Source organism: Danio rerio, chromosome 8, assembly GCF_049306965.1.
Source record: "Danio rerio strain Tuebingen ecotype United States chromosome 8, GRCz12tu, whole genome shotgun sequence".
In the NCBI taxonomy this organism is placed as follows: Eukaryota; Metazoa; Chordata; class Actinopteri; order Cypriniformes; family Danionidae; genus Danio; species Danio rerio.
Genome location: NC_133183.1, coordinates 12,875,268 through 12,902,500, shown reverse-complemented (window position 1 = coordinate 12,902,500; position 27,233 = coordinate 12,875,268). Strand labels below are relative to the sequence as shown.

Genomic DNA, 27,233 nt, shown 5'->3' with positions numbered 1-27,233 from the left:
AATGGGGTCCTTCACTGCCATGCCCATATGGGCCCTAACAACACAGCACATATACTTACATTCTTGGACCAATTGCACAACATAACAGCAGCAAATGAAATCGATCATACGCAATACATTGTTGTCTGGAACAATGTGTCTTTCCACCGTTCTGCTCTGGTTCAGAACTGGTTTTAGCAACATCCACATTTTACCGTCTTATATCTTCCACCATACTCTCCATTCCTCAACCCTATTGAAGAGTTTTTCTCAGCATGGTGGTGGAAAGTATATGATCTTTGTCTCCAAGCTGAGGTACCCCTCATTCAAGCCATGGAGGAGGCCTGTGACCAGATGGAGGTAGCAGCAATACAAGATTTTACATTCAAGACACTTCTTTCCAAGGTGTCTTGCTAAGGACAACATTGCAATTGATAATTCTCATGCCAGATCTATCTTACAGTTCAATACGTAAAGTGACATGTTACAGTACTTTGAATCTTCATGCCAACATGTTGAGGAATAAATGAGTTTCTTCAAGGTGCAACATTGTTCTTGAGTAGTGTTTGGTGAATTTACTTTATATTTGTACTTTGTTGATGGTAGCCTACTCTAATCATAGGGAAGTAGAAGTGCTAAAAGTGTTTTAGGTTTATCACAGCAGTGTGTAACTCGTGCAAACAGTGTATGGTAAATGTGAAAATGTGTGTTTCTTATGGTAAAAAAGTGTGGTTTTTAAACAGAAGTCTATAGTTTTTATAAGAGTGTTTAATTATGCAAAGGATCTGTAATGTTTTGCTAATTGGGTGTGTGGTTGTGCTAATTGTGTGTACTGTTTTGAAAACACGGGCCCTGTTTTTAAAATCGTGCTTAAGCAATCCAAAAAAACTGCAATTACCTCAATGCAACAGGCAAAGTTTTAGGATTTATACTCCAAGTAAACTAAGTTAAGCTCCTAAGTTAAGCTCTGACTAATTTAATCGCTTTGACTCTCTGAAATAGTATTTAAAAAAGAGACATTCACGACACAAACGTTAACGTTATATGATAAAAGCGATATGTAGGTAAAGAATCCATTCATGCTAACCAGTCAGAGATGTTTGTTTTAACTTCACCTACATTAAGTCCACTGCTCATTGTTGACAGTCTGGAGATTTGTTGGTAACATTTCCATCTGGAGCTCAAGCTCAGTTGATACAAACGACAATATTTAATAGTTAACCTTGACATGACTACAGAAAGGATGCAAGTGTCCAGCGGCTAGTCAGATTGCACGCGCGCGCGTTGTCAGTGCTCGTGCCATTTCAAAATAGAGGTCCTAACAAAATAAAAGCACATTTGTTATTGTTTTATTTCCTTTTCTTTTCTGTTTTTTTTACAATTTATTTCTTCCCCCGCCCCCCTCATTTTTTTACAGTGGACATTATTATTTGATAGATAGATAGATAGATAGATAGATAGATAGATAGATAGATAGATAGATAGATAGATAGATAGATAGATAGATAGATAGATAGATAGATAGATAGATAGATAGATAGATAGATAGATAGATAGTTTTTTTATTCTATCAATTTAAGAACAATAATCAATATATGTTTATATGATTTCAATATATGTTTTATGAATAACAGTTTGTTCTAGGAATTTATTTTATTCTCTATCCTGTGAGCATGTGTTTGTCAGTGTATCTTAAACTCTTCAGCAGGAAATTCACATCATTCTCAGCCAGTGACGGCGAGGCGTCTTGTGAACCCTAGGCAGCTCAATACGAGCCGTGAGAACCCTCAGGGAAACACGGGAGGCCGGTAGTGGGACTCCGCTGCGAGGGTTAGTTATGGTGGGTGGGAGCAGCGAGGCCCACTCGATCGTCTATTTTAAACTATAGTTTCAAACTTTAGTTTACTATAGTTTAAAATAGAAACCATGGTAACTGTAATGTAACTTTGTCTGGCTGTTGTAATGTTTTGCTTTGTTTTTCAGCAGAGTTGTTGAGCAAAGAAGGTCTGTTTTATCTGCACTGCGGTCCAGCACAACACGGTTAAGACCACATTGATTTATTATGAGCGCGCATATTAATTAGTTTTTTTTCTATCTGTAAGTTTATCTTTCAGACTGTTGTTTTCACATGATTTACAGGTCAAACAAAATAAAATATACTCTTTCTAAACTCCTGAATTGTGTTTTTATTTCTTTTCAAAATATCACCAGAGGGTGGCTTAACAAAATAGTTTTAACATGTCTTTTCTTTTCTTGGGTGACAGTGCATAATAAGTTTTTTTACTTGTTTTGCAAGATACTAGTATTCAGTGTAAAGTGCAATTCAAAGCCTATATACTTTCACTATCAATACGAAATACAAGTCGAGGCCAGCAGGTGGCGTCCCTCATTGACTCACTGGGCTGCAGTTGCAGGAATGAAGTGCAGGAGGCGGAGACTCGCTGCCGTGTGACTTCTGTCGCCTTCATTAACCATTCCACAAAGTAGAGAGGGACACTGAGTACACTTACCTCTAGTGTGCGAAACATTACAGCCTCTCGGAATATCAGAGTACACCCAAATCTCTCCCTCTCTCTCAGGAAGCAATACAGACCTGCATCCCAGAGGACAGGTAAGACGTATTTCAAATGATGTTTATTGCGACATAACCTGTCTGAAGCTGTCAGATGGACGTACACCTGTACCAACCAGGTCAGCGGTGTGTTCTTTCGCCCTTTTAAAGCAAAGACGTCATATTTGACATATTCATGCGTTTAATTGTATGGCAGATATGAGCTAAGCTATACTTTTTAAAGTGCACATGTAGAAAAAAGTCAACATAGCATATAGAGCACATTTACTTTACGGTCTATATTAGCCTATTATTATTTGTGTAATTTTCATTGTAAAAATATGCTAAAATTGTTTACCTTTTACTGTTTGAATGTGGTAAAAATTACGTAATATTGCAGACAAGAGGTTTCTTAACGAAAGTCTTGATATGTTGACACATCTCACAATCTAATCAGCTGTCAATAGACTACGCTTTTCTTGTGGAACATTTAATTAAACGTGAATGTTTGTATTAAAATGATGCTGTTTTTATGATTGTTCAGACGTTTTTGATTTGAAATTGTTTAAAGAGGGAAGTTGTCATATGGGAAGTTTTCACAACAGTATCAGTAACTATATTTACAATAAATTTCATCTGCCTTTAGTGAATTGTATCATTTTTTATCTGAGGTAAAGGGTGTAAATAGCTTTTACAAACTATTTTTTTATTTTTGTTAGTAGTTTTTGTTGTTGTCAGGATTTTAAAGTATGCGAATATACAGAAAATATCCCTTGATAAGTACTCATTTAAGTGACAACCATTATATACTGCTCAAAAATGCAGGGAACACTTAAACAACACATTGTAGCTTCAAGTGTTAACTGTATTTCATTGAGCAGTATTTTTATTGACTATGACCAGGGTTGTTTTAAATATGCTTTGAAGAAACTGCACAAGAAGAAACAAAAAGTATGTTGTTTTCTGACTTTATAGATTAAAAACATTCCATAAAGATATAATATATTGAATATTTGCAGAAAAGCAAAATATTTAGATAATAGTTTTATGGTTGATCTTGTATAAAATATAGAAATAGGGAGTGTATACAGAAAACAAGAGTTTGTAGAAAACAAGTTATCATTAGGCTATATGGAAAAAAGTATCATGTTTCTCTTGTAACTATACAGATTGGATAGATAGATAGATAGATAGATAGATAGATAGATAGATAGATAGATAGATAGATAGATAGATAGATAGATAGATAGATAGATAGATAGATAGATATTTTTTCTTTACTCAATTTTTTTTCAACATTCATATATATTTGTTGGTTTTATTCCTTTTTATTAATTGGAAAATTGGAAAAGAATATATTTTTTGATGCACAGATTAGACAGACAGATGGAAGGGTAGACAGATTTGAATTTAATATAAGTATGTGCAAAAATGCGCTTAAACAGTCCGTCAATAATGAATATAAAGACTAGGCATTGGCCGGTATTAGATTGTGACGGTATGATAACCTTGCATAAAAATATCACAGTTTCACTGTATCCTTTTAAATGTCTGGGTAAGAAATATTTTTCCCCATTAAGCGCAGTATATTTTATTCTAAGATACATTTAAAATACTTTGGACAAGTAGTTTTTAATGTGGAGGGTCCTTTTCTGCTGGAGATACCGTTGCCCTAAAAACTTAAATAAAATAGTCACAAAAAAATGTAAAACTGTACATATATGTACGTAAGAATCGTATAACATAAAATTCTGCCGGTTTTAAAACTTTGACATTTTCAAATTGTGGTAAACCTTGAAATTGGTCATCGTCCCATGCCTATTAAAGACCAGTGTTGAGGAAAGTTACTTTAGAAAGTAATGTATTACAATATTGAGTTACTTCCCTAAAAAATAACTAGTTGCGTTACTTAGTTACTTATTATAGTAAGTAATGCCTTACATACTCTATAACCCACATTTACCTTTAAACACATCAATAAACTATCTAAATAACTAACTAACATCAAAAAATAATATTATAGGAGAATGTAATCTGAGTACTTCTTGACCCCAGAGCTCTACATGCCGTATCTTCAGATTGTTGAAAGTTTAAAATGTGTGTTTGCTACCTTTGTACTGTATGTCTTAAGCAAAATCACTGTCCATTGAGACAATCCAAACTCACTTATTCATGTGAGCATGAGATGAGACAATATCTTATACATATATATATATATACTCTCCATAGCATGTATGTTTTCTGTATGTATCAGCAGGGATTGTCTGGTAATATATAATAACTGTAGAATTTATCTTATATTTCTTATATAGGGCAGCATGGTGGCGCAGTGGGTACCCTCACAGCAAGAGGGTCGCTGCTTGAGTCCCAGCAGGGTTAGGGTTAGTTAGCGTTTCTGTGTGAAGTTTGTATGTTCTCCTCGTGTTTGCATGGGTTTCCTCCCTGTGCTCCGTTTTCCCCCACAAGTCCAAAGATATGCAGTAATGGTGAATTGGGTAAGCTAAATTGTCCCTACTGTATGTGTGTGAATGGAAGTATATGGGTGTTTCCCAGTAATGGGTTGCAGCTGGAAGGGCATCCGCTGCGTAAAACATATGCTGGATAAGTTGGCGGTTCATTTTGCTGCGACCTCAGATTAATAAAGGGACTAAGCCGAAAAGAAAATGAATGAATATTAATAATAATAATAAAAATAATACAATTATTTTCTACTATACAAATTGAATATATAGTCTAATCATTTTAGGAAGCACATCTGATGAGAAAAGTTGAACGTTCTTGGTTATTGTTTGCAATTTACCAGATTGTATGGGGTGATGAGAAAACCAAAAATAATCATGACTGGGCAGTTGTTTAGACAAGCTTTGTACCTGAAGGCACAAAATCGCATGACTGCCAAGAACAATGAAAGGAAGAAGAAATATTCCTCTAATGTTTGTAGACTTAAGCTCAGTGTCTCCTGCCCAGATCCTTTTCCAGGTGGATATTTAGAGACCATCCTGCAGCATTACTGAACTTACTACAGTACATTAATTCTGTATGAAAAGTTTGTTTGATGGTGGTTCTTTTGTGCTTGGTAGCAGAACAATATAATGTATAGAATAGAATATTGGCATCCTGACTCACTTTTTGACCGACTAATGTTTTCTTTGCACAAATTGAATTAGAAAAAAATCTCATTTAATTATTATATGCCACTAAATGCTAGATGCTGTGCGTTCATGCAAAAAGTTCTTCATCACATTTTTTTTTAAATTCAGATCAAAAGCCTCATCCTTTTTATGTTTAATGCACCTAAATAATATAGATAATGTTCAGGTATGTGCAGAAAATGAGCTTAAACTGGGAAATACCTAAAAGGTGCAGTAAGTGATTGTCTTTAGAAACATTTTTATTGTGCTGCTTGAAAGTCTCTTCACATTAAAGTAGTAATGATTAAAGTAAATTATTTGAATGTATTTATATGTGTTTTTTATATTCTGGGCAAGGCATAAGAATAAAAAATCTAATTTTTTATCCATCCATCCAATTAAAATTTATTGGTCCGACAATTCCCATAATTCTGATAAGTAGCAAACTGTTTGTTGACAAATGTAGATTTGTATACCTGCTCAGCTTTGTTTACGCAGATCTGCTGTTTGCATGTGCATGCACGCCCTGGTCACATGGACACAAGTGACACCAAAAAAACAAATGCTGAATCAAAACTTTTTTAAATCCTGAATCAATATTGGAGTTACTTTTGCACGCTGGAGGAAGGATGACACCATGGCTGAAGTATTTCTTTTAGACAGGTAATGTTATGTTTTAAAACTATTTTAGTTACACAAACAAAGTCCCTTTAAGGCAAGTCATTTCACTCAGCAGCCATCTTTGAAACCCCTCTTGGCCAGTATGCTCCAGCATTCTGTCTGAATGGGGAAACATCAGATTCTCCAAAACTGCTTATCAAGCTTATGATTAAATTTCATATTAGGAGTCACCAATAAAATTAAACAACAACTGTCTATTTAGTTTCAATTCTAAACGTCCAAAATCTGCAGAAACTCACCTCTGGTCCAAACCCCTCCCCCAGATTATTATCAGTCTATAGCGATCGATAATTGGGTCCTGTACTAGAAGGCGGGCTGTTTTGACCAAATAGCGACTGATGATTGGCTCCATTACTAGTAGGCGGGGCTTTATTCACCATATTGACAGTTACACTTTTCACCATTCAAAAAGATGTGAATGACACGTCTTGTGCATTCTACACGTCTTTGATGCAAAGCTAATATAGATTGTGTTTTTTACGAATAGGTTATATGCACGGAAGTGTTGTTCAGCCACTGAAGTCCTCCAGCGAAAGATTGATGTGACTATTCGCAGTTTCTTAAGAGACCTTTTACATTTTTATTTAGTTTAACAACAAAACATCAGTTTATAGCGCTATTCCGCCTAGCCTGCTTTACTAAGGTGAAGTTGCTTTTATATTCACATTGGCTTATTTTTTAACAATGACAACCTGTGACGTCCTCCCTATATTGTTTACCGTGCTACTCTGAATATTCTCTCTGAAATAACATGTAAGTATGGCCTAGTAATAAGTGTAGAGCGTGTGAGAGAGTGAGATGCATGCATGAAATATTGCACATTATGACAAGTTTTGCTTGCTAAACAACTGAAAGCATGCTAGATATAATACAGTTTTTTGTTCTGAATTGTTGTATTTTAAAGTACTATAAAGTTTTTTAACTATCAAATGACGTGATCTAGTGGGTCTCTTTCATTTTTTAATGTGCACCTTCGTGATTTCAGGAGGCGTAGCTTTAGACGGCAGTTGTGGGACTGTGTTTTCAATGATATTATGCTAACACATAGCATTTTGGCAGATCACCTACTGCACCTCTAATCAATAGTGTGACAACCAAACTACAGTGTTCTCTGCACACAAAAAATATTTAAACCACTAAAACAGCTGGGTTCCACACAATCGATTAGTGTTGGGGCTACATGATGGAATTAAGTTAAATCATTTCTTTTTTTTTTTAATTTAAGTTGCCTAAACATAAAACAATTAAGTTGTCCCAAAAAACCTCAAGAATTGTTTTATTTCAACTCCTTTTAAACAAGTAGTTTAAACACTCAACAAACATTATTTTTTGAGTGTTAAGTGTTTACATGTGAAAATTAAAGTACTTGTACTTGATACTTACCTAAAGTGGCAGGACCCAAAAAAGGTGGGGGTTTGGCCTATAGAAGAAGCGGCCAAACCCCAAGGCCAGTTGCTTGTTAACCAAGTCATTGAGAGCGTTACAGTGGTACCTGTTGAGAGCGTTACAAAACCCCCCCCCCCCCCATATGTATATTGTGGATACTTCTTTTAGTTTGTGTGTGTTTGTTATTAATTTGTTACTTTGGATTTTTGGTATTTGGACACTTTTGTGTATATATATATATTCTTCACCGTGGACTGTTTTCACCTGCCAGCACTGTAAATAAAACACTGTGCACTGAAGTGCTATCGAGTGTGTGAGTTCTACACAATTCCAACACAAATTAAGTTAAAAGTTTATTTAACACTTTTAACAAATTTATGTGGATTGAACATAAAAAATTAAGTTTTCCCAATGAAAGCTCAAGAATTGTGTTGTTTCAGCTCATTTTAATTAAGTAGATTGAACAAGTAAAAATATTTGTATATATTTAATAATATTTTTTGAGGTTAAAATGTAGATTTATGACTTATTTTACTTGCTGCTTGTTCAAATTACTTATTTAAAATGAGCTGAAATAACACAATTCCTAATTACATTTTTTTTAGGACAACTCTGTTTTATGTTCAGTCTAGTCCATGTTCAGCTAAGGTAACTTAATGGATTGGGACAGCGTAAAGGAAACCCATCCAATGGAAACCCATCCAATTTTCTGTATTTAATTCAGTGACTAATAATAATTACTTTGTACAAACTGAGTTTTAGTTAATTACTGTATAAATAAGCAACATGCCGCGCATGCAAAAAAAAATGTACTTCTACGTAGTTTCATCTGTATCCTTGCTCTCTATCAAAGTCACAATCAAAAAGAAATGTCTATCAAAAGCCAGATCATTTCATTTCATTTTTAATCTTTCTTGAGCCTTTCAAAGCAGCGGCTGAACGATGAACAGCAGTCGTGACTGGCGGTCTCACTCCCATGCACATTTTTATATTGCTCCCACAGTGGCCTGCTAAATTCCTCCCTTCAGACTGCAGACAGGCGATAGACAGCACTGTATAAGAAAAAAAAACACACACCAGAGTTTTAGTGAACTAAGCTGCTCTTAGATCTGTACTGGAGATGGGATTTGACTTGTTCTTTTCAGCTTGATGTGTAAAATACCATCTCCCTAACTGGATTATGACTCCATTATCATTATTATACCTGCAGTGGGGGAACTTTTGGGGCGGAAAATATTATGTAGAACACAATGTGAGTCACATGATATTAAGATTCTTGTGTGTTATTTAAGAAACCTTTACACAGCCTAGTTAAGGCTGCTTTGAGGAGGCTCTGTTCTGAGTTCAAACAAACATAAAGATGCAAAACTATATTATAATATGCAGCTTTGTCCCACCTCCGTCTCTTTAGTATATGAGACAGCTGTAATGTTGCTTTGGGTTTGTGTGAGTGAAACGCATAGATGTATTATATATTATATGTGCATTGTGTATCGTTTAATTGAATCTTTTATGCATTTTGAAAAAATATTTTATTTTTAAATAACATTTTGGGCGATACTGTGGCTCAGTGGTTAGCACTGTCACCTCACAGCAAGAAGGTCGCTGGTTTGAGTCCCAGCTGGGTCAATTGGCTTTTCTATGTGGAGTTTGCATGTTCTCCCTGTATTGGTGTGGGTTTCCTCTGGGTGCTCCGGTTTCCCCCACAGTTCAAAGACATGTGCTATTTGTGAATTGAATAAGCTAAATTTGCCATTGTATATGTGCGTGAATGGATGTTTCCCAGTATTGTGTTGCAGCTGGAAGGGCTTTGTAAAACATATGCTCGATAAGTTGGTGGTTCATTCTGCTGTAGCGACTCCAGATGAATGGGAAATAAGCCGAAAGAAAATTAATGAAAATAAAATGTAATTTATTTTTTAATCCATAATTCAAGTTTTACTTTTAATTATTTAAAAATGCAAACACTTGATTATTTAGTTTTTTAATATATAGATAACATTAATAATAATATAGAATTGATATATTTTATGTAACCAAATGAGTTGCAGAGAATTACACGGGCTCTGCAAGTTTTTAAATCAATTTTATCGAATTAATTTTTTAAAAATTACATTATTTATTATTTTCATTTATTTTATTATTATTCATTAATTCATACATTTTACATACATTAATTTACATTGGGCAACATTAAACAGACCTCAATTTATTTTATTTTCATTTTATTTCAATCAAACATTGCTTTGTTAGCATAATTACTGAATTTATTGACAGTATGAGGAGTTCCATAGGGATTTGTAGCATGGTAAACAATATATGGAGCATGTAACAGGTTGTCATTGTTCAAAAATGAATAAAATATAAAAACAAATTAACCTCCAGTAAAGCAGGCCTGGCGGAATAGCCTATACTTGTGTTTTGTTGTTAAACTAAATAAAAATCTACATTATCGATGCTGTAAAAGGTCCCTTATGAAATTGAAAATAGTCACATCACTCTTTGGAACAACACTTCTACGCATATGACTTTTTTGTAACAACAAAATCTAAATCAGCTTTGCGTGACTACGGGTGCTTTCGCATGTGGTTCGGTTCATTTGATTCAGACCAAGGGCAACATATGATACATTAGAATTTTTCTGCCGTTTTGGGTCTATTTCACGCCACACTGACTGCTTTGGTCCGAACCAGTTGAAAAGAACCAAAATGCAGTCGTGACAAAATCCACATCACTCATTGGCCAGATGTTATGTCGTATTTCCTAAACTGCTTTTCGATTGGTCAGAATTACCATGCGGGAAAATGCAGATGGAAATCCTGAAAGTAAACAAACCAGCAGACACAAAATTTCACATTTTACTATGGAGGAACGACTGCGCTGGCTGATTGTAACCCTGGTCATTGTATACTATACAGTTTGTATACATCACTTTAGACAAACTATACATTTCGAGAATGAAGCGCGGCTGTGGCTGGAATACAATGTTTTAATGCATTACAAGTGGCGAAGGCGCATCGCAAGTCACTTCAGGAGGAGGGCTGAATTAATTTATCTAAACTGTGACATGATCCTCTTCTGTAAATATTACCAACAATCCATCAGGTAATGTTTTTCCCTCTCTCTCTGTTTAAAGCGCTGTCAACAAATATTTTTCTTCCACATCCCATAAGATGGGACAGCGCATTGGTCAATGGCCGCTGGATTAGTCCAAAAAGGTGCAGTTTTTTGCAGTTGGGTCTGCTTTAGACATGGGATTTTTTATTTTTTTATTTATTTATTTTTTTTCGAGGTTTTCACCTTTATTGGATAGGAAAGTAGAGAGAATTTACAGGAATTCAATATTGATTCAGCTCTTGTTTTTACTGCTATCACTCTCTTGTAGAATTATGGGAATTATTGGCCGGACAAATTTTAATTGGATGAACATTTTTTAGTCTTTTGCCTTACCCAGAATATAAAAATACATATAAATACATTTAGATCATTTGCCTAAATCATTACTATTGGAATGTGAAGCAACTTTCAACCAACACAACAAAAAATGTTTCTGGAGACAATCACCTACTGCACCTTTAAGGCTGAACATAACTGAACATAATCTTAGGAGGAAGAGAAAAAATGCTCATTTAGAGGAACCTTTCTTACAGGATTTGGCATCTGAACTCTTTGTATCTTATTTGTACCATGCAGAATTAAGCATATTTTGTAAAGGCACATTGAACGATTTCTAATTCACCATTACATGTTCAGCAAAGCTAGCAGTGTTACTGAATTCATTACATAATTAACGTCGTAAGATTTCATGCTTCTTTCATGCAACTCTCGCAGCTGAAGGTTATCAAGCCAGTTCTTTTGAATGGGAAATCAGTCGATGCAAATAAGCGTCTGCAAAAACACATCCCTAGCATGATGGTCATCTTTTCCTTATGTGTAAAAGTCTCACTTGAAGATTTATGTAACAAACCTGGATGACAAAACCCTGAGTGCGACAAGAACCTCTTTACTCTGAAATCAATGTCAGCTTGCTGCTCAATATAAACACACAGATGATGCAGTTAATTGTCACTCCAATACTAGCTTGAGGACATTTTCTCCCATTGACCTTTTGAAAAAAAGAGCGCAGTTTTCATTTGACACGTTACATAACTGCGTTCCCTGAGGTTGTTTCAGCCTGTAGGCTATTTAGCAGGCGGTCGTGATCACTTGTGTCTTGTGACATTTGTAAAAGCATAATGAGAAGCATTCTTAAGCGCCGCTGCTGACCGCGAATGCCTTCTTTTACTTAATATGTGCAATAACAGCTGGCTTGCTCTATGTTTAAAACCCTCTGTAAACACTATGCTGATGTTTTGCTGGCATAATAATTATAAAAGTACAATTCACGAACCATGCCAAGTTTTGAAAAATGCTCTGCCTAGGTATTACTGCCAGAGAGACTTCAGAAATTATATAACGTTGTGGTTTCTTAGAAATATTATAAGTTGACATCTCAAAAATGTTGAATGTGCTGTGTGTTGATGTATGCAGTATGTTTTTGGAGACATTTAATGCTGTTATAAAACATGCTTTTTATACAACAAGTGACTGATTTATTCAGACAGGCTAAGTTCTTTATATTGGAAGGCTTATTAAAGGCTTATGTAAACTTGGAGTCACAACGCTGAGATGTTTATGTATGTTGTTGTCCTTGGATTGCTATGAGGTTGCCATGAGATGCTCTGAGTAGCACGAATGGTAATAAGCACAACAATGGATGAGATTTTAGAGATTTCAGGTGGACATTAAATTTATCAGCTAAAAAAAAAAAATTAGCAAAGTTGTTCCAAACAGTTTATATGGGCTACGTTTAAACAAACAAATTCAATTTAGTAATGTTTAACTCACTTTGTTTGTATAAATTAAGCCCAAATTAATTGTTTGTAACCACTTACCTTAAAAAGTTTTTTAAATCCAACTGAGAATTTTTAAAGGGATGCCCCGATCCGATATTGATATCGGAAGTAGGTCCGATATCAGTCCAAAAAACTTTATCGGACTGCATTAAAAATCTTTGATATAAGCTGTCAGATTCACTCTAAACTTCGTTACAGCTATTCTATCCATTAGCGTTCATTGTCAGCGTGCAAAGCCCATGTGATCACAACACTGCTTGCTAGAAAAGTCTCTTTAAGATTTAATATGCTCTTCACACTAATTTATGGTGTATTACGTTAGAAATCTTTTGTGACGGTAGCACACGCTGACGCTATCAACAGCGGCACATCCCTAACGTTACTGGTTTATTTACTTCACGTCAAGCAATCTTTACATTGTTTTGTATACGCTGCTAAGCAACGCAAGGCACCGAATGGCCATGTAGCACACATCGTGCGAGCCTCAATTCGGTCATGGCATGTCGTGGTGTTTCCACTGTGATAACCAATTTAACACCAGCGCTTCCCACACATAAGACTTTACCTTAGCGGCCTGGTTCTGTGTGCGTGAGAATACTCCACCACAGCCTCGCATGCTCTGCTGCTACTGACCCACAGAGACGCGCTGGACACCTGCTATGACTTTGAGAAGAGGGATTCAATTAACATATTTTTCAGGGTCTTAATATTTATTCTTTAATTCTTTTTTATATTCTTGTGTAAAATGTTCATATTTATGCAACCAATAATTAATAAATTTATCATTTTTTTCCATACTTACTGTAACTGACTTTTGTTCTCAGTTTGATCTAGCCATTCATACATTCCACTCAATGAAATAGGTAAAAGTAAAATATTCATAATTTTTGCTGATTATTGTATCGGATTTGTATCGGTATCGGTTCTTACTGAAGGCTCGTATCAGAAGTTAAAATGTTGTATCGGGACATCTCTAAATTTTCAGTGTAAATAACAAATGTAAAAAGGAAAATCCAGGTTTAAATGTATATCCTATTGCATTTTTTCCCAATTTTGTTTTAATAGTTGCGATTGTCTGCATAACTGAGTAAAGAGGTTACTCTGATATTCATATTGACCCTCATTTATGTTATAAACAAATGAGTTAAGAATCAAAAGACATGTAAAAGTGAAACCATAAACCAGAACCGACCTGCTCTTAAAGCAACAGTGCGCAATATTCCTGCTGCCGACTGTTTTTATCATTAATCAAAACAACAAAAGGAGAAAATCACTTACTGCTCTTCACTGAAGGACTTTTGTAGCTATAATTAACATTTTTTCTTCCAGTAAAGATGCTTTTAGCACAGTTTGATTCATATTTTTATTCTGTTGTATTTATTTCCCTTTCCTTATTTGCAGGGAGGAAAATAAACAGTTGAAGTCAGAATTATTAACCATGCTTTTCCCCCAATTTCTGTTTAATGGAAAGAAGATTCTTTTCAACCCATTTCTAAACATAATAGTTTTAATAACTCATTTCATATATATATATATGATGTGTGTATGATTCCAATTATGACCAAAATAATAGTGATTATATTTTTTCCCATAATCAAGCATCCCTAGTGGAGACACAAGCCTGATAAAGGTAACCCGTACCATACCGAACTGAACCATAACACTTAGTGGAAACGAGGCATTAAAGAAATACACACAAAAAAGCATGTTTTTGTTACCACTTCCAAAATGGCCATCTACCGCAGGATAATAAATAATTTGTTCGGTATTTTGAAACTTTCTTTCATTCTATAAACTTATAATATAATGTACTTATATACAAAAAGAGGCATAATTGATCCCCTTTAAAGACCACAGTAATCTACAATACCTCCATGTATTGCACCACCTCAAGAGAACACAAAATAATAATGCACTGATAAATAATTGATTATACACATAAACAGCACAATGTTTCATAAAGAATCAAAAGTAAGTTTACTGTGTTTTTTGTTCAAAACAAAATAAATGAGAACTAATAAATGTTATACAGTTTTTGTTGTTTCGCTGAAAAACTCATTTAACACTCAAGGGAATGTGAGTAATCCCTAATTGCTTTTGCAAGAAACACCACTGTGTCTGAGTTAAAAGTGCAAAGTGATTACTCAGACGAGAGTGGGAGGGCAATACCACCCTGCTGGATAATGCCTGTCACTGAGTTTGTTGTAGTGATTGGCTGCTTTTTGTGTAGGACTGGACCAACATTCTCACATTTGGTGTTAAATGTCAGAGAGCAGTGCGTGTTAACTGTTTGGAGACGTTGTAGACGAAAGGAGCTGCAGGGGATGTTGTTGATCGCGCTGCTTTCGTAACAACAATGGAATCTAGACATGCATATCCTGTTCTTTTGATTTTGCAAAAAAGCATCAGTCGCCTCTAATGGCAACGTGTCCCCAGCGGGCAACAACAGGCTCCTGGAAAGGCTCTTATTGTCAAATACAAACTGAGCGAGTTATTTGTCCCCCGCACAGACTGGGCTTGGTCATGGGGCCTTTTTGTTTTAGTTACCGAGTCTTATGATCAGGTTCAAACATCTCATATACCATATGCCTTTCTATAAGCAAATACCCTTATGACAACCTGAGAGAACTTGGAAATGCTTTCCATATGTCATACGCAGTGGAAATTGTATTTTGCATATCTAAAGTGTTTAATTTTGACCTTGATTGGCAGCTGGAACATTTTTTTCCTGGTTTGTTGATGAATAGGAAGTTCAAAAGAACAGCATTTATTTGATATGGAATTATAAAATGACATTAGAAATGTCTTCACTTCTGAACAACTTGGTATGTTCTGGCTGAATAGCAGCACTAAAAGAACAGTTCAACCAAATGATTTTAATACAAAACTAACCATGGTGGTCTGTGGTGATTAATAAAAGGCAGTTGAATGGCTACTGGATTTTTAGAGTCTTGTGACTAGTATGTTTAATGGGAAACACAGTTATAAGCATTTCTCTGATGCGACATTAATGCCAGATCCAATCTAGTCAGCACACAGCATCATCTTACTTTTAATATTTTTGAAAATCCAGCATTTGTAAAGAAATCTGCAGTAAAAGGAAACTAAGAAACAGGTTCTGAACAAAGTAATATAGATATGTAAAGTTCATCCACTTCTTTACTGTTTGGATCAACAGGACTTTAAAGCAAAGACTGTCTTACAAAACTGTACAGAATCGTGTTGTCTTATTGGTCCTCTTTGTCATTTGGTTTTTGCATAGACCTGCATTTGTCTTTTTTATTTACATTCAAAATGTTACTTGTTTTCATTGTTTGATTCATTTGTTTGTTTGTTTGTTTGTTTTTTTTCTTTGGTCCTTTTTCGGGCACCAGCTGCAACACTTCATTTGGTATCAAACTGACGGGATCCAAAGAATTTTGACAGACCAAATAAAATAAACTCTTCAAAAAAACAAATTATAATATATACATTAGTTTTTATTTATTACCCACATGTGCTGTATTCAGTTAGAAAACAGAAACACCAACAAACAAACCTATAGAAGTTGATTTCTTAATTGTCTTTTAGCGATAAAATCAGTGCATCCAAGGGAACTGTTAGAAAAAATCTGTCAATTTTAAAGTAAAAAAAAATGGTGATTGTGGTCTCCAGATTAACAATACAGTAGAAAGTAAATGAAATTTCTACATATTTCTATCACATTTCATTCATTTTTACTATTAAGTGAATCAAACAAACAGCACATCCTCTTCCTAAATGTATGAGTCATTTCTTTTTAGTAAATCAAATGCAGTGCAGTCCTAAAGGAATAACTCTTTTAAACCGGCTCTTTTTAGTCAGCAACACATAATGACTCTTAGGAATTAGTTTGTTGTAGTCAATGATACTCAAACTGGATAAGAACTCTTATGAATCTCATCTCTACAGTGAATCAAAAAGAATGAAAAGGCTTTGATTTTCGCTTTCTTGACAAATCATATACAGCACATCGTGAGTAGTTTGATTCCAGAACTAATTTCTCTTATTAACCAGTCCATCTAAATGATTCAAAGACATTAATCAAGCTTTTGGAACCACATATTACTTTTTATTACATGTTTCTAGGGATAATAAACAATTCTAGGGAATATTAAAAAAAATTGTCTAAAAAAATTCACTCACTTTTTAGAAAACACACAGAGAGCATCATAACTGTCATGTAAGTGTCTGAGACAACAGAGGTGAGGATCCACGTGCAGTTTATTACAAAGAATAATCAGGCAGGCAACAGTCAACCAGGGGCAAACAAGAGCATACAGGAAATCCAAGAGCGCAGTCAAAAGCAGGCATATGGTCAGGTCAGGAGGCAAAACAACATAAACAGTAAAACAAAGCTAAGGTCAAATCCATGTGAAGGCAAGACAAAGATAATGCTTATGTGATGCTCTAATCAGAAACAAGACTCAGCAAAGTTTGTGTGAAAGTGTGGTGTATATATAGTCCAGGTAATCAATGAAGATGAGTGTCAGCTGGATGTGTGTGTGTGTCTGTCAGTGTCTCGCAGGAGTGGTAGTTTAGTTCAGTGGCAGAATTGTAGTTCTCCAGCGATCTGCAACTGCTAGATTGCTGGTAATCATAAAAATAACATGTTTCTTATTCAAATACTGTATGAACCTGAAGCAAACATTCTATGCAGAAACACAAACAAAACAAGGATTCCCCTTAAAAAAAGAAATAAGAATAATTATTCACTCTTTAACTCTCCAAGGACAAAGCGAAAATGTTTTGAAAGCTGATGAGGCATAAGCGAAAGATATGGAAGGTGGGGGTCTACCACGAGCACATAATAAGCCTCTTCATGCACTTTTATCACACTGCTATCTGATAATGGTGTACCAGGATGGAGTTGGACTCGCTGTTCCCCTCGCAGCCTGGCTGAGGTCCAGACCTGTGATAAGAAAACCATTATGCACTTCCCTTTACTGTGTCTGTTAAGTCATTGCATGTTACAGACAGGAAGTTGTGCAGTAGGCATGGAGTTAAATGACCTCTGTCATACTTTGGGTTGAATGAGCACATACTGCTATAAGCGTTGCATGAGCTATTCAGAAGAAGAGATGCTCAATACACAACCATTTACTGAAAAAAATCAAAATGCTTTCAATTTGTTGATAAGAAAAATCAGTTTCTTGGTTAACAGACGTGTAAGTTTCCTAATATTTAGGTTTCCCACTCGGGCTGTGCATTTTAGTTTTTTTGTATTTAATTATTTTTTATTTTATTTTTATTTTTTTTGGAAAATATTTTGGTTTTGATTTGATTTGCGATTTAATTTTGATTTAAAGCAAATAATATTCTGTATCGTAGCTTCTTACTGCTAAAATGCAGTGTGTGTTCGTTAAAAAAAGGAACTGAAAAGATATTAACTTACTTAAACATTATTGTTTATGAATATTTAGAAATTAAACATTTTAACTACTTTTTTTTCTTAAGCAAACAGCAAACACAAATAAAATTACCTTACCTTTCTGTAAACAAGTTGAACCTAAATTAGGGAGATTTGTGAGTGTAGTTTATTCATTCATTAATTTTCTTTTCAGCTTAGTCCCTTTATTAATCTGGGGTCGCCACAGCTGAATGAACCACCAACTTATCCAGCACGTTTTAAGCAGCAGATGCCCTTCCAGCTGCAACCCATATCTGGGAAACATCCATCCACACTCATACACTACAGACAATTTAAAAATACAGAACACTCAGCAAACTATTATGGCTGATAAGAGCCTTTCTGTTGCTCATGTTGTCTTAAACAAAATAATTATCACAGATTCTAAAAAAAATATCATGCCGTTAAACGTACAGCTGTGGTACTCCAAAATGGCTAAAATAGGTGCGAGACAGAAGTGTATTTCTCCTATCCTGCATTTAGATGAGTTTTTTAATCCCTCTTTGGTCACTGCATTAAAAGGCACCGTGTCTTTAGTGAGGTAGTGCGCTATGGCATTAGTTATATCCTGTGTAGAGTTGCACCAGCTTTTTGAAGTTCTTTCTTAAACTGGAAGGTACAGTCCACACTAGGGGCTTTTTATAAGTACTAGCTAGTTTGTAACTAAATTTGTTAACATGTTCTTAAATCAAACTGTAATTAGGTCTCCATGAAGTCATGCGTATAGTCAAATTGAATGACGTAATATCCAATAAGAAGCATTTAAATCATTAAACAGCTTTAAAATTCTGCTACTAATGCATCTATATATATAACTGTCCTATGAAAATGAAACGACAAATTATATTTATTTATTTGGTACATTACATTACAGTTAGTCACTACAGATGACGCACATACCTGCATCGCGAGCCGTGAATGCACACCAAATTTATATGAAGTTATCGAAACATTAAACTTTGAATTTAGGTGACTTTGAAACCAAAACATTCCCATATTACTGATGTCTTGTTTTTCTTTTATGTTAATTCATCTATTAATTCTATTTTAATGAGTTCTGCATAGTTCAGTTGCGCAACTCTGATTGGGCAGAATGAAATTGCTCACTCAGTTGGTTAGTCAGACAAGCCACTTAGATAAAACTGTCACACACAGATGCCTTGCACGCATTTGAAATTGAATAATGCATATTTCATATCGCAGCCTCTTGCGATTAGCTAATCGCAACATTTCAAATTGCGATTGTGATTCATTTTAGATTAATCACATAGCCCTATTTCCCACACTTCTTGAAAGTACTTGAATTTCAGACATATGGCCTGTGAAGTACTCAAAACACTCATAGGCCCTAACTAATTACATTTTTACACTTTAAATATTTAGTGTGAGTGAAATGTTAAGTACAGGAGGGACTTACAATGGTGCTATATATATGTTGCGGTATGAAGTACAAACGTGCTTAATTTAAAATTAATGGTGCTTTAAAAAGTTCTCGAAAGTGCTTGAAATAAATTAGTTTTTATGTCAATAATTGTACTCAATTGTCAAAAACAGAATGAAAGACATGAGAAATTCTTAAATAAAAAATCTTACATTTAAATCTTGCACAATAACGCTGACAAATATTTCACGTTTTTATCAATATTTCAGATATCACATTTGAACATTACCAGTATTGAATTCAATAAATTGTATTACAGTATGACAACATGATGCATGTTTCATATTTGAACATGACTTTTAAAAATGGTAAATTTTTTAAAATGACTTATTTTTAACTCATTACATTAATTCATTTTCCTTCCACTTATTCCTTTTATTCATCAGGGGTCGCCACAGCAGAATGAACCGTCAACTTATCCTGCAAATATTTTACTTAGCGGATGCCCTTCATACACTATGGCCGATTTAGTTTATTCACTTCACCTATAGCGCACGTCTTTGGGCTGTGAGGGTAACCGGAGCACCCTGAGGAAACCCACACGAACACGGGGAGAACATGCAAACTCCACACAGAAACGCCAGCTGACCCAGCCGGGACACTGAGGTGACAGTGCTAACCACTGAGCCTCTGTGCCAAGCCAAGCTAGCCTCATTTTAAATAAATAGTTTGAACAAGCAGCCAAAGTTATTTTGCAAGTCTAAATCAAAACCTGAACAATATAGTCTTATTACTTATTACTATTTAACAGCATTACATCATATCTAACTGCATCTCAACACAACACCAGTATGAAATCCACATTGTGACATTGGCAATCCCTTCGCCATCAGTTCCAGTCCTTTCTCTCTCTCTAATCTGCTATCAGCAAAAAGAAGTGTTTTCATTCAGGCGGGCTGTGGAGCTTATCTGGAGACCTCTAAGGAGCAGCAGGGGAGTGTCAAGAGGAGGAAGAGCCAGATAAAGCAAAGGAGCAATGAGTAAGCGAAAGGGACCACATTCAGACTATGCTTCTGTTTACTATTCTGAGCGAGTTCAACTCTGCATGAACAGAGCGATGTGAGCAAGGTGATCAAGCAGAGCAACTGCTGAAAGACTCCCGTCGTAGCAAGGGCAGAGCGATTCCCTGGGCGAGTCAAATGTCAGAAAAGAAATAAAAGGAAAGGTAGAGAGGTAAAAACAGCTTGAGAAAAATTCATAAGCGTACTTTACTCCAGAGTTGCAATACTTGAGGGTTACCAAACGTTTGTGCCATCTTAGCTACCTGAAGCAGGACACTGTGTCCTAATCATGTTTGCGGACAAAGAATCATTTAACATAGTAAATATTTTACTGCACTGTGACTATGATGCAGTAATGTCATGCAGTTTATGAGCTTGTTCTTTTTGGTCAATCAAACACAAACTTGCACGATAGTTCTGAGTAGGTTCTTTTTAAAATAATTTCAAGTCATGTTTATTTCTATAGCGCTTTTACAATGCAGATTGTGTCAAAGCAGCTTAACATAGAAATTCTAGTAAATTGAAACTGTGCCATTTCTTTTTTCAGAGTTGAAGTTCAGTTTAGTTTAGTTCAGCGTGGTTTAATTTTCACTGCTGAAAGTACAAACACTGAAGAGCAAATCCATCCACAAGTCTCAAAACCAAGAAAGCCAGTGGCGACAGTGTTGAGGTGAATTTTAGTGAATCAAACACAATCTCCATATTTATAATCATGACTCACTTCAGTTGTTTCTTTTTAGTGAATCAAACACATTTATATTCCAATATGTGATTCATACGAGTCGTTTCTGTTTAGTGAATCAAGCACAAACAGATCAGTTCAAAACACATGACTCTTGTCATCAACAAAACACATGACTCAACAAAACACAAACTGCGGATTGAATCTTATGAATAGGTTAGTTTTAGTCAATAAAACATGAACTGAACAACAGTTCTCATGAGTCGGTTCTTTTTAGTGAATCAAAAACATTCACCATATTCATAACAATGACTCAAATGAGTTGTTTCTTTTTAGTGAAACAAAAACATTCATTCATTCATTTTCTTTTCGGCTTTAGTCCCTTTATTAATCTGGGGTCGCGAGAGGGTAATGAACCGCCAACTTATCCAGCAATGTTTTATGTAGCAGATGCCCTTCCAGCTGCAGCTGATCTCTGGGAAACATCCATACATACTCATTCACACTCATACACTACAGACAATTTAGCCCACCCGATTCACCTGTATCACATGTCTTTGGACTGTGGGGGAAAGCGGAGCACCCAGAGGAAACCCACGCGAACGCGGGGAGAACATGCAAACTCCACACAGAAACGCCAACTGACCCAGCGGTTACTCGAACCAGCATCCTTTTTGCTGTGAGGCGACAGCACTATACTACTAGACTGTGCTACTGCGTCGCCTGTGAATCAAGCACATTCACCATATTCATAACTATAGCTCAAATAAGTTGCTTCTTTTTAATGGATCAAACACATTAACCATATTCCGATGCAAAGGTCTCAAACTTTCCTGGGGGGCCGCAACTCTTTTTTTGCACCATCCCTAATCAAACACAACTAATCTAAAAATCTATTAATAGATAATTAGGGTTGGAGCAAAACTGTGCAGAGCTATGGCTTTCCAGGAATTGAGTTTGAGACCTATATTCCAATCTCGGACTCATACGAGTCATTTCTTTTTAAATCAAACACAAATAACTCAATTCAAAATAAATGACTCTTATTTAGACAACAAAACACAAACTGGACATTGACTCATTTGAACTGGTTATAAAAACAGTAGTTTATATAAAAAATAAAGATGGTTTCAAAACACATTTAAGTAAAAAAATAAATCATTTTGTGAAATGTATTAATTCATATTTTTGGTCTGAAAATGCAATATTTAGCATTGACATATTATTATTATTATTATTATTATTATTATTATTATTATTATTATTATTATTATTTGATGATAATCTTTTTGAAGTAAGTCTTATTAAAGTTAATAACATTTTTATTTTGAATGACAATTTTACTCTAAACACTTAATCATGAAACCATTTGAAATTCAAAAACTTTGAAGCGGTCTCTTCATTTTTTCCTGAGCAGTATGATAACCGTGATTCATTTTCCCCTCAGAGTTTGATTGTTCCTCCTTCTAGACTGCATCTGTACAGCAGTAATTAGTATTTACAGCTTCATTGTATTCATAAGCGAAGCTTTATTGTCCTAGCTCAACTTATTCTTCTCAAATGACTTTAATAGCATCATATCTAATTACAGCTTTTAGCTGGAAACCTTCACACAGTACAGTAAGCCAGTTATGTAATCGCTGTCACTGTATCCAATTAGCAAACTGAAGAAAGAACCTCCAGTAAGAACAAAGAGTGCGTCCGTGAGGCCTGTGTCTTTAGGGATACACTGCTAATCCTGTTCTCTGGCTTTAAGCCTTCAATTAAACCGAACGGACATGGAATTTAGGCCCCCTCGCTCATATTTTTTTCACACTTCATAGCAACATTTTAAAGCTGACCGCACACTGTGCAACATTTGGGAGGAAAACATATGCATTTGTATTAGATTGTGTTTTCAAATGTTTATTTTATTTTAAAGTATACCTTTCCAAAACCCTGTAAATTCAGACTGAAGTAATTGACAGCTAAAAAACTATTGTATGTTCTATTTTTTGCAAGGTTTTGTGGGATTTGTTTATGAATATGTGCACTTGAAAGTCAATATTAAAACACAAACAAAAAACTTTTGATCACTGAAGCTGACTAAAATGACCATCTTACTGTAAATATGTTTTTCTGACATTTTAAAGAAAATTACAAAGACCTAGATCCTGATGCCTTAAAGGCAGTTTTAAACTAGCCGATATTTGGACTTAATAGTTTTTGTTTAAGGTAAGTGGTTGCAAACAATTTATATGGGCTAAATTTATACAAACACATTCAATTTAGTGATGTTTAACTTAATTAAAGTTTGTTAAAATTCAGTCAATATAGTTTGAAAACACTTACCTTAAAAAAATTAGGAAATCTAATTAATCCATTTTTTTAGCATAACTAAAAGGAGTGTATAACAAAACATAACTACAATTGTCAATCTACTATATCACACAGGTTAAAATGATTCAACTGAAAACAGAAAGCTATTCCAATATATATATATATATATATATATATATATATATATATATATATATATATATATATATATACACTGTTAGACATTTCAAAGGGTTTTTACAGTAACTTACTGGCAACACTGTTGCCAGTAAGTTACTGTATTTTAGATTTACAGTATACAACTGTAAATCCGTTTACAGTATGTTACCGTAGTGTCTGAAAATGGTTAACTACTCTAAAAACCTAAGTTAACAGTTAGCTACTATAAACCTTTTAATTTTGTCCTAAATATTTTATAATATAATTTTATTAATATTATTTTAATATTATAGACCTAAAAAAGACACAATTACAAAATGTTAACAAAATAAACACTCTTTATTTAAAACATTGGAGATGCTTAAAACAAGCTTAAAAATGTGTAAAAACATTACATTTCAATCATTCAAAATATTTTATTTTAAGAAAAAAAACATTGAAAATGACAAAGCACATTAACATACATGTACAAAACTAATTGTAACATGTACAAAAAGGAAAATGTGTGAAAATTACATTAAGCAATAAAATCAACACATTAAAAATAAATAAATCACACAAAGCACTAGAACATACATGTACAATAAAAATTTAAACTTCTGAATTGCATATTGTTGGAAAAATAAATATTTGTAACTATTAGCCGACTCAGAAACAACCCAACTTTAAAATATTACTAATTCTGGTGTCAAATGCTCAACAAGGTCTGAATTCACATGTTCAAATGCAATTCATCTTTATTTCTATTGCACTTTTACAATGTAGATCAATAATGTCAAAGCAGCTTAACATAGAAGTTCTTGTAAATTGAAGCTGCTTCAGTCCAGTTTTCAGAATTGAAGCAGTAAATGTCACTGCTGAAAGTCCAAACACTGAAGAGCAAATCCACCGATCCACCAATCGTAGCCAAGTGATCCAGTGGCGACAGTGGCATGGAAGAAACTTCACCAACTGACGAAAGTGTAGAATAAAATCCCTTGAGAGATACCAGGCTCAGTTGGGCACGACCAGTTCTCCTCTAGCCAAACTTGTGCAAGGCCGCAGTCTAGGCACCAGAGGCTTGAAAGTTCACCAGCGGGTGGTCAGGCTGGCCCATTGGATCAATGCGGAAACTCATTGATCACGTGTGTCTTTTAGGATTCACTCCTCCATGACCACCACAGCATCTGGTCAGGATTTGGCCCAGTCCAGGATTATGAAGAACTCTGGATAAGGACAAACAGACTAACATAAGCATAGAAGAAGCTTGTTTAAAAAAAATAAATCATATACTGGTTAATTATTTTGAAGCATGGCAGCTAGGTTGGGCTAGTTTTCAGCTGGTACTGAGCAACTGGCTCCTGCTCATAACCTGCTCACTACCATGTTTAAAAGATAACTAACCAGAATGTCCTGTTTATTTTTTCCCCTAACAAGGTTTTACAAAAACATTGTAGCATTTGTGATGGGTTGATTCACTGCAGGACAGATTAGACTATTTGTTTTATGTATTCCTAATAAACTAAAACTGAATGAATACTGATAAAACTATTGAGAGTGTCTCACCTAATTCAAGTTCTCAGTTAGCTGGTGAAAGAAGGATAACTCACTGTTGTTCATGGTTGTCATTCTCTTCACTACTTCTCCTGCTATCTTCTGGCTCACTCTGGTTGTTGCTGTGCATTTTGTTTCATCCTCTGGAATTATTTATACAAAAAATTGTATTATTTTATTTATTACAAAATATTTAGGCAACATGAAATGGGGAAAAAGACATTTAATACATAGACAAATGCATGTATCCCAATACTAATTATTGTATTTTGAAATGTCTGACCCATGACAGACCTCAATCTGCTCAAAAATATTATAAACAAAGATGAAAAAAAACCTACTAAATGGTTAAATAAAAAAGGGAAAACGATTTTTTTATTTAGCTAGCAACTAAACATGTGACACATTTTGTATTAAAAGTAACGTTAATATATTGAGAAACAAATAGATGTACAGTACTTACTGTTGTATGAGGTCCAGTTTGCACAGGCAGGCTCCCAGTATTCTATATTGAGACCATAAAAAAGCCAAAAATACAGATAAGAATACCATGCTACAATCCACAACCTCCACACAACTTTTTTTTATTTGTTTACCTTGGTTGCTTACTGGTCTTATAAGGCTGTGCTGATCAAGATGTTCCTCTGAAATGCTGTTTGTTTCTTCAGACAAAACCTGCTGCTGTGCCAGTGCCATATCTAAACAGAAAAAAATATAATGGTAACAATTATGTTAAACTAAATGTCAAGAGTTGTGATAAAAAAATAATTAGCAAACAATAAATAGCAAAAAGGTGGTTATTAGCATAATGCATAGAGGTAAAATTGGTTTTATATTAGCAGATTCAGACTTCCCCCTAAATAATTTAATTTCATAAAAGTATTATTTGCAAACTCTAAATAGCGAAATCATTTTAGCAGCTAATGACTATCAAAGTACAACATGCTCACGGTCAAATAAACAGTGTTAATGTTGATTTCAAGTCATACTGGCATGCTAATTCTGATCGAATATTCAAAGTAACATGGTAAACAGTATAGAGTCTTCTAAATGAACGAATGTGCGAATATAAAACCAACTTTACCTCTATGCATATTGTAACGTTATAGATTTACGTTAACGTTCTTATAAGGTTACGTCGCGATGTTATTTTCTCAACGTTATAAGTTACTCTAAACCAGAGAAAAATAAGTTCACAACATCTAATATATATAGTATAAATCAATATAAGTTAAACGTTGCACGTTAAAATGAGTTTGAGTCCAATTCAGTATAAACTTAGCTCAGTTTAGCTAACAGTTAACATTACCATTTTAAGATCGCTTCAGCCAATGTTGCCGAGCAAACAAATGCTAATAGAGGTGCTCAAATCAATGTCGAGTGTTGTCAGCACAGACAGACGCGCTTTTACCTGGATTATTTGTTGGTCTTTCATTCATATTCTTCTGGGGGAAAACACTCTCTGCCGGACCGTTGTCTCGTGCTAAGTGTCCTCCAAAACTGTCTGCATACCTCTGGTTCCCTCCTAAACCAAAACCCGCTGCAACACCGGTTCCTATGTAAATAAATAAAAAGATATGACGAGAACAATGGCTAATAGTCATAAACAGTCTTATTTAAAGTAATAGTAGTGTTAATGTAATAAATTAAATAAAGGTAACATCTTAATAGATGATATATTTCTCAAATGGGTGAAATAACGCCAAGCCAGAGAAAATAATAATAGCCAACTTTATACTTTACTTTGTTCTATTCTCGTCCACAAAACATTCTGTAAAATGAAACACTGCCTCAGCTTACCAGAGTAAAGTTTGTTAAATCCAGTATGTTCTTCAGGCACACTAATAAATTGTCCTCCAGAATTGCTTCAGGGTCCTCAGGCAAAATGTGGTGCAGAGTAGTGGAATCGCCGCAAGGTGGCGTTGAAGCAGTTGTGGAAAATACAGTATAATACACGAATTTTTACAAATACAGTACATCGCTGTATATGTTGTTCGACGTCACACTAAATTCCCATAATGCAACGGTAAATACAGTTATTTACCGT

The 27,233-nt window shown here is 34.8% G+C and overlaps 2 protein-coding genes across 7 annotated transcripts in view; one reads left to right on the top strand and one right to left on the bottom strand.

Annotated features, from left to right (window-relative positions):
- Positions 1-1,249, bottom strand: part of fxn (frataxin) — a 14,303-nt gene extending 13,054 nt beyond the window's left edge. Inside the window, exon 1 of the mRNA NM_001083016.2 lies at positions 1,099-1,249. Within this exon, the coding sequence (NP_001076485.2) occupies positions 1,099-1,209 (111 nt within the window). The 5' untranslated portion in view covers positions 1,210-1,249. The remainder of the gene's footprint in view (positions 1-1,098) is intronic.
- A 1,225-nt stretch (positions 1,250-2,474) lies between these two features.
- Positions 2,475-27,233, top strand: part of pip5k1bb (phosphatidylinositol-4-phosphate 5-kinase, type I, beta b) — a 90,144-nt gene continuing 65,385 nt past the window's right edge. For 3 of the 6 annotated variants that reach the window (XR_011016484.2, XR_012383683.1, XM_005166729.5), the window contains exon 1: positions 2,475-2,590. The gene's annotated coding sequence lies outside the window, so the exon portion shown is untranslated. 6 annotated transcript variants of the gene reach the window in all.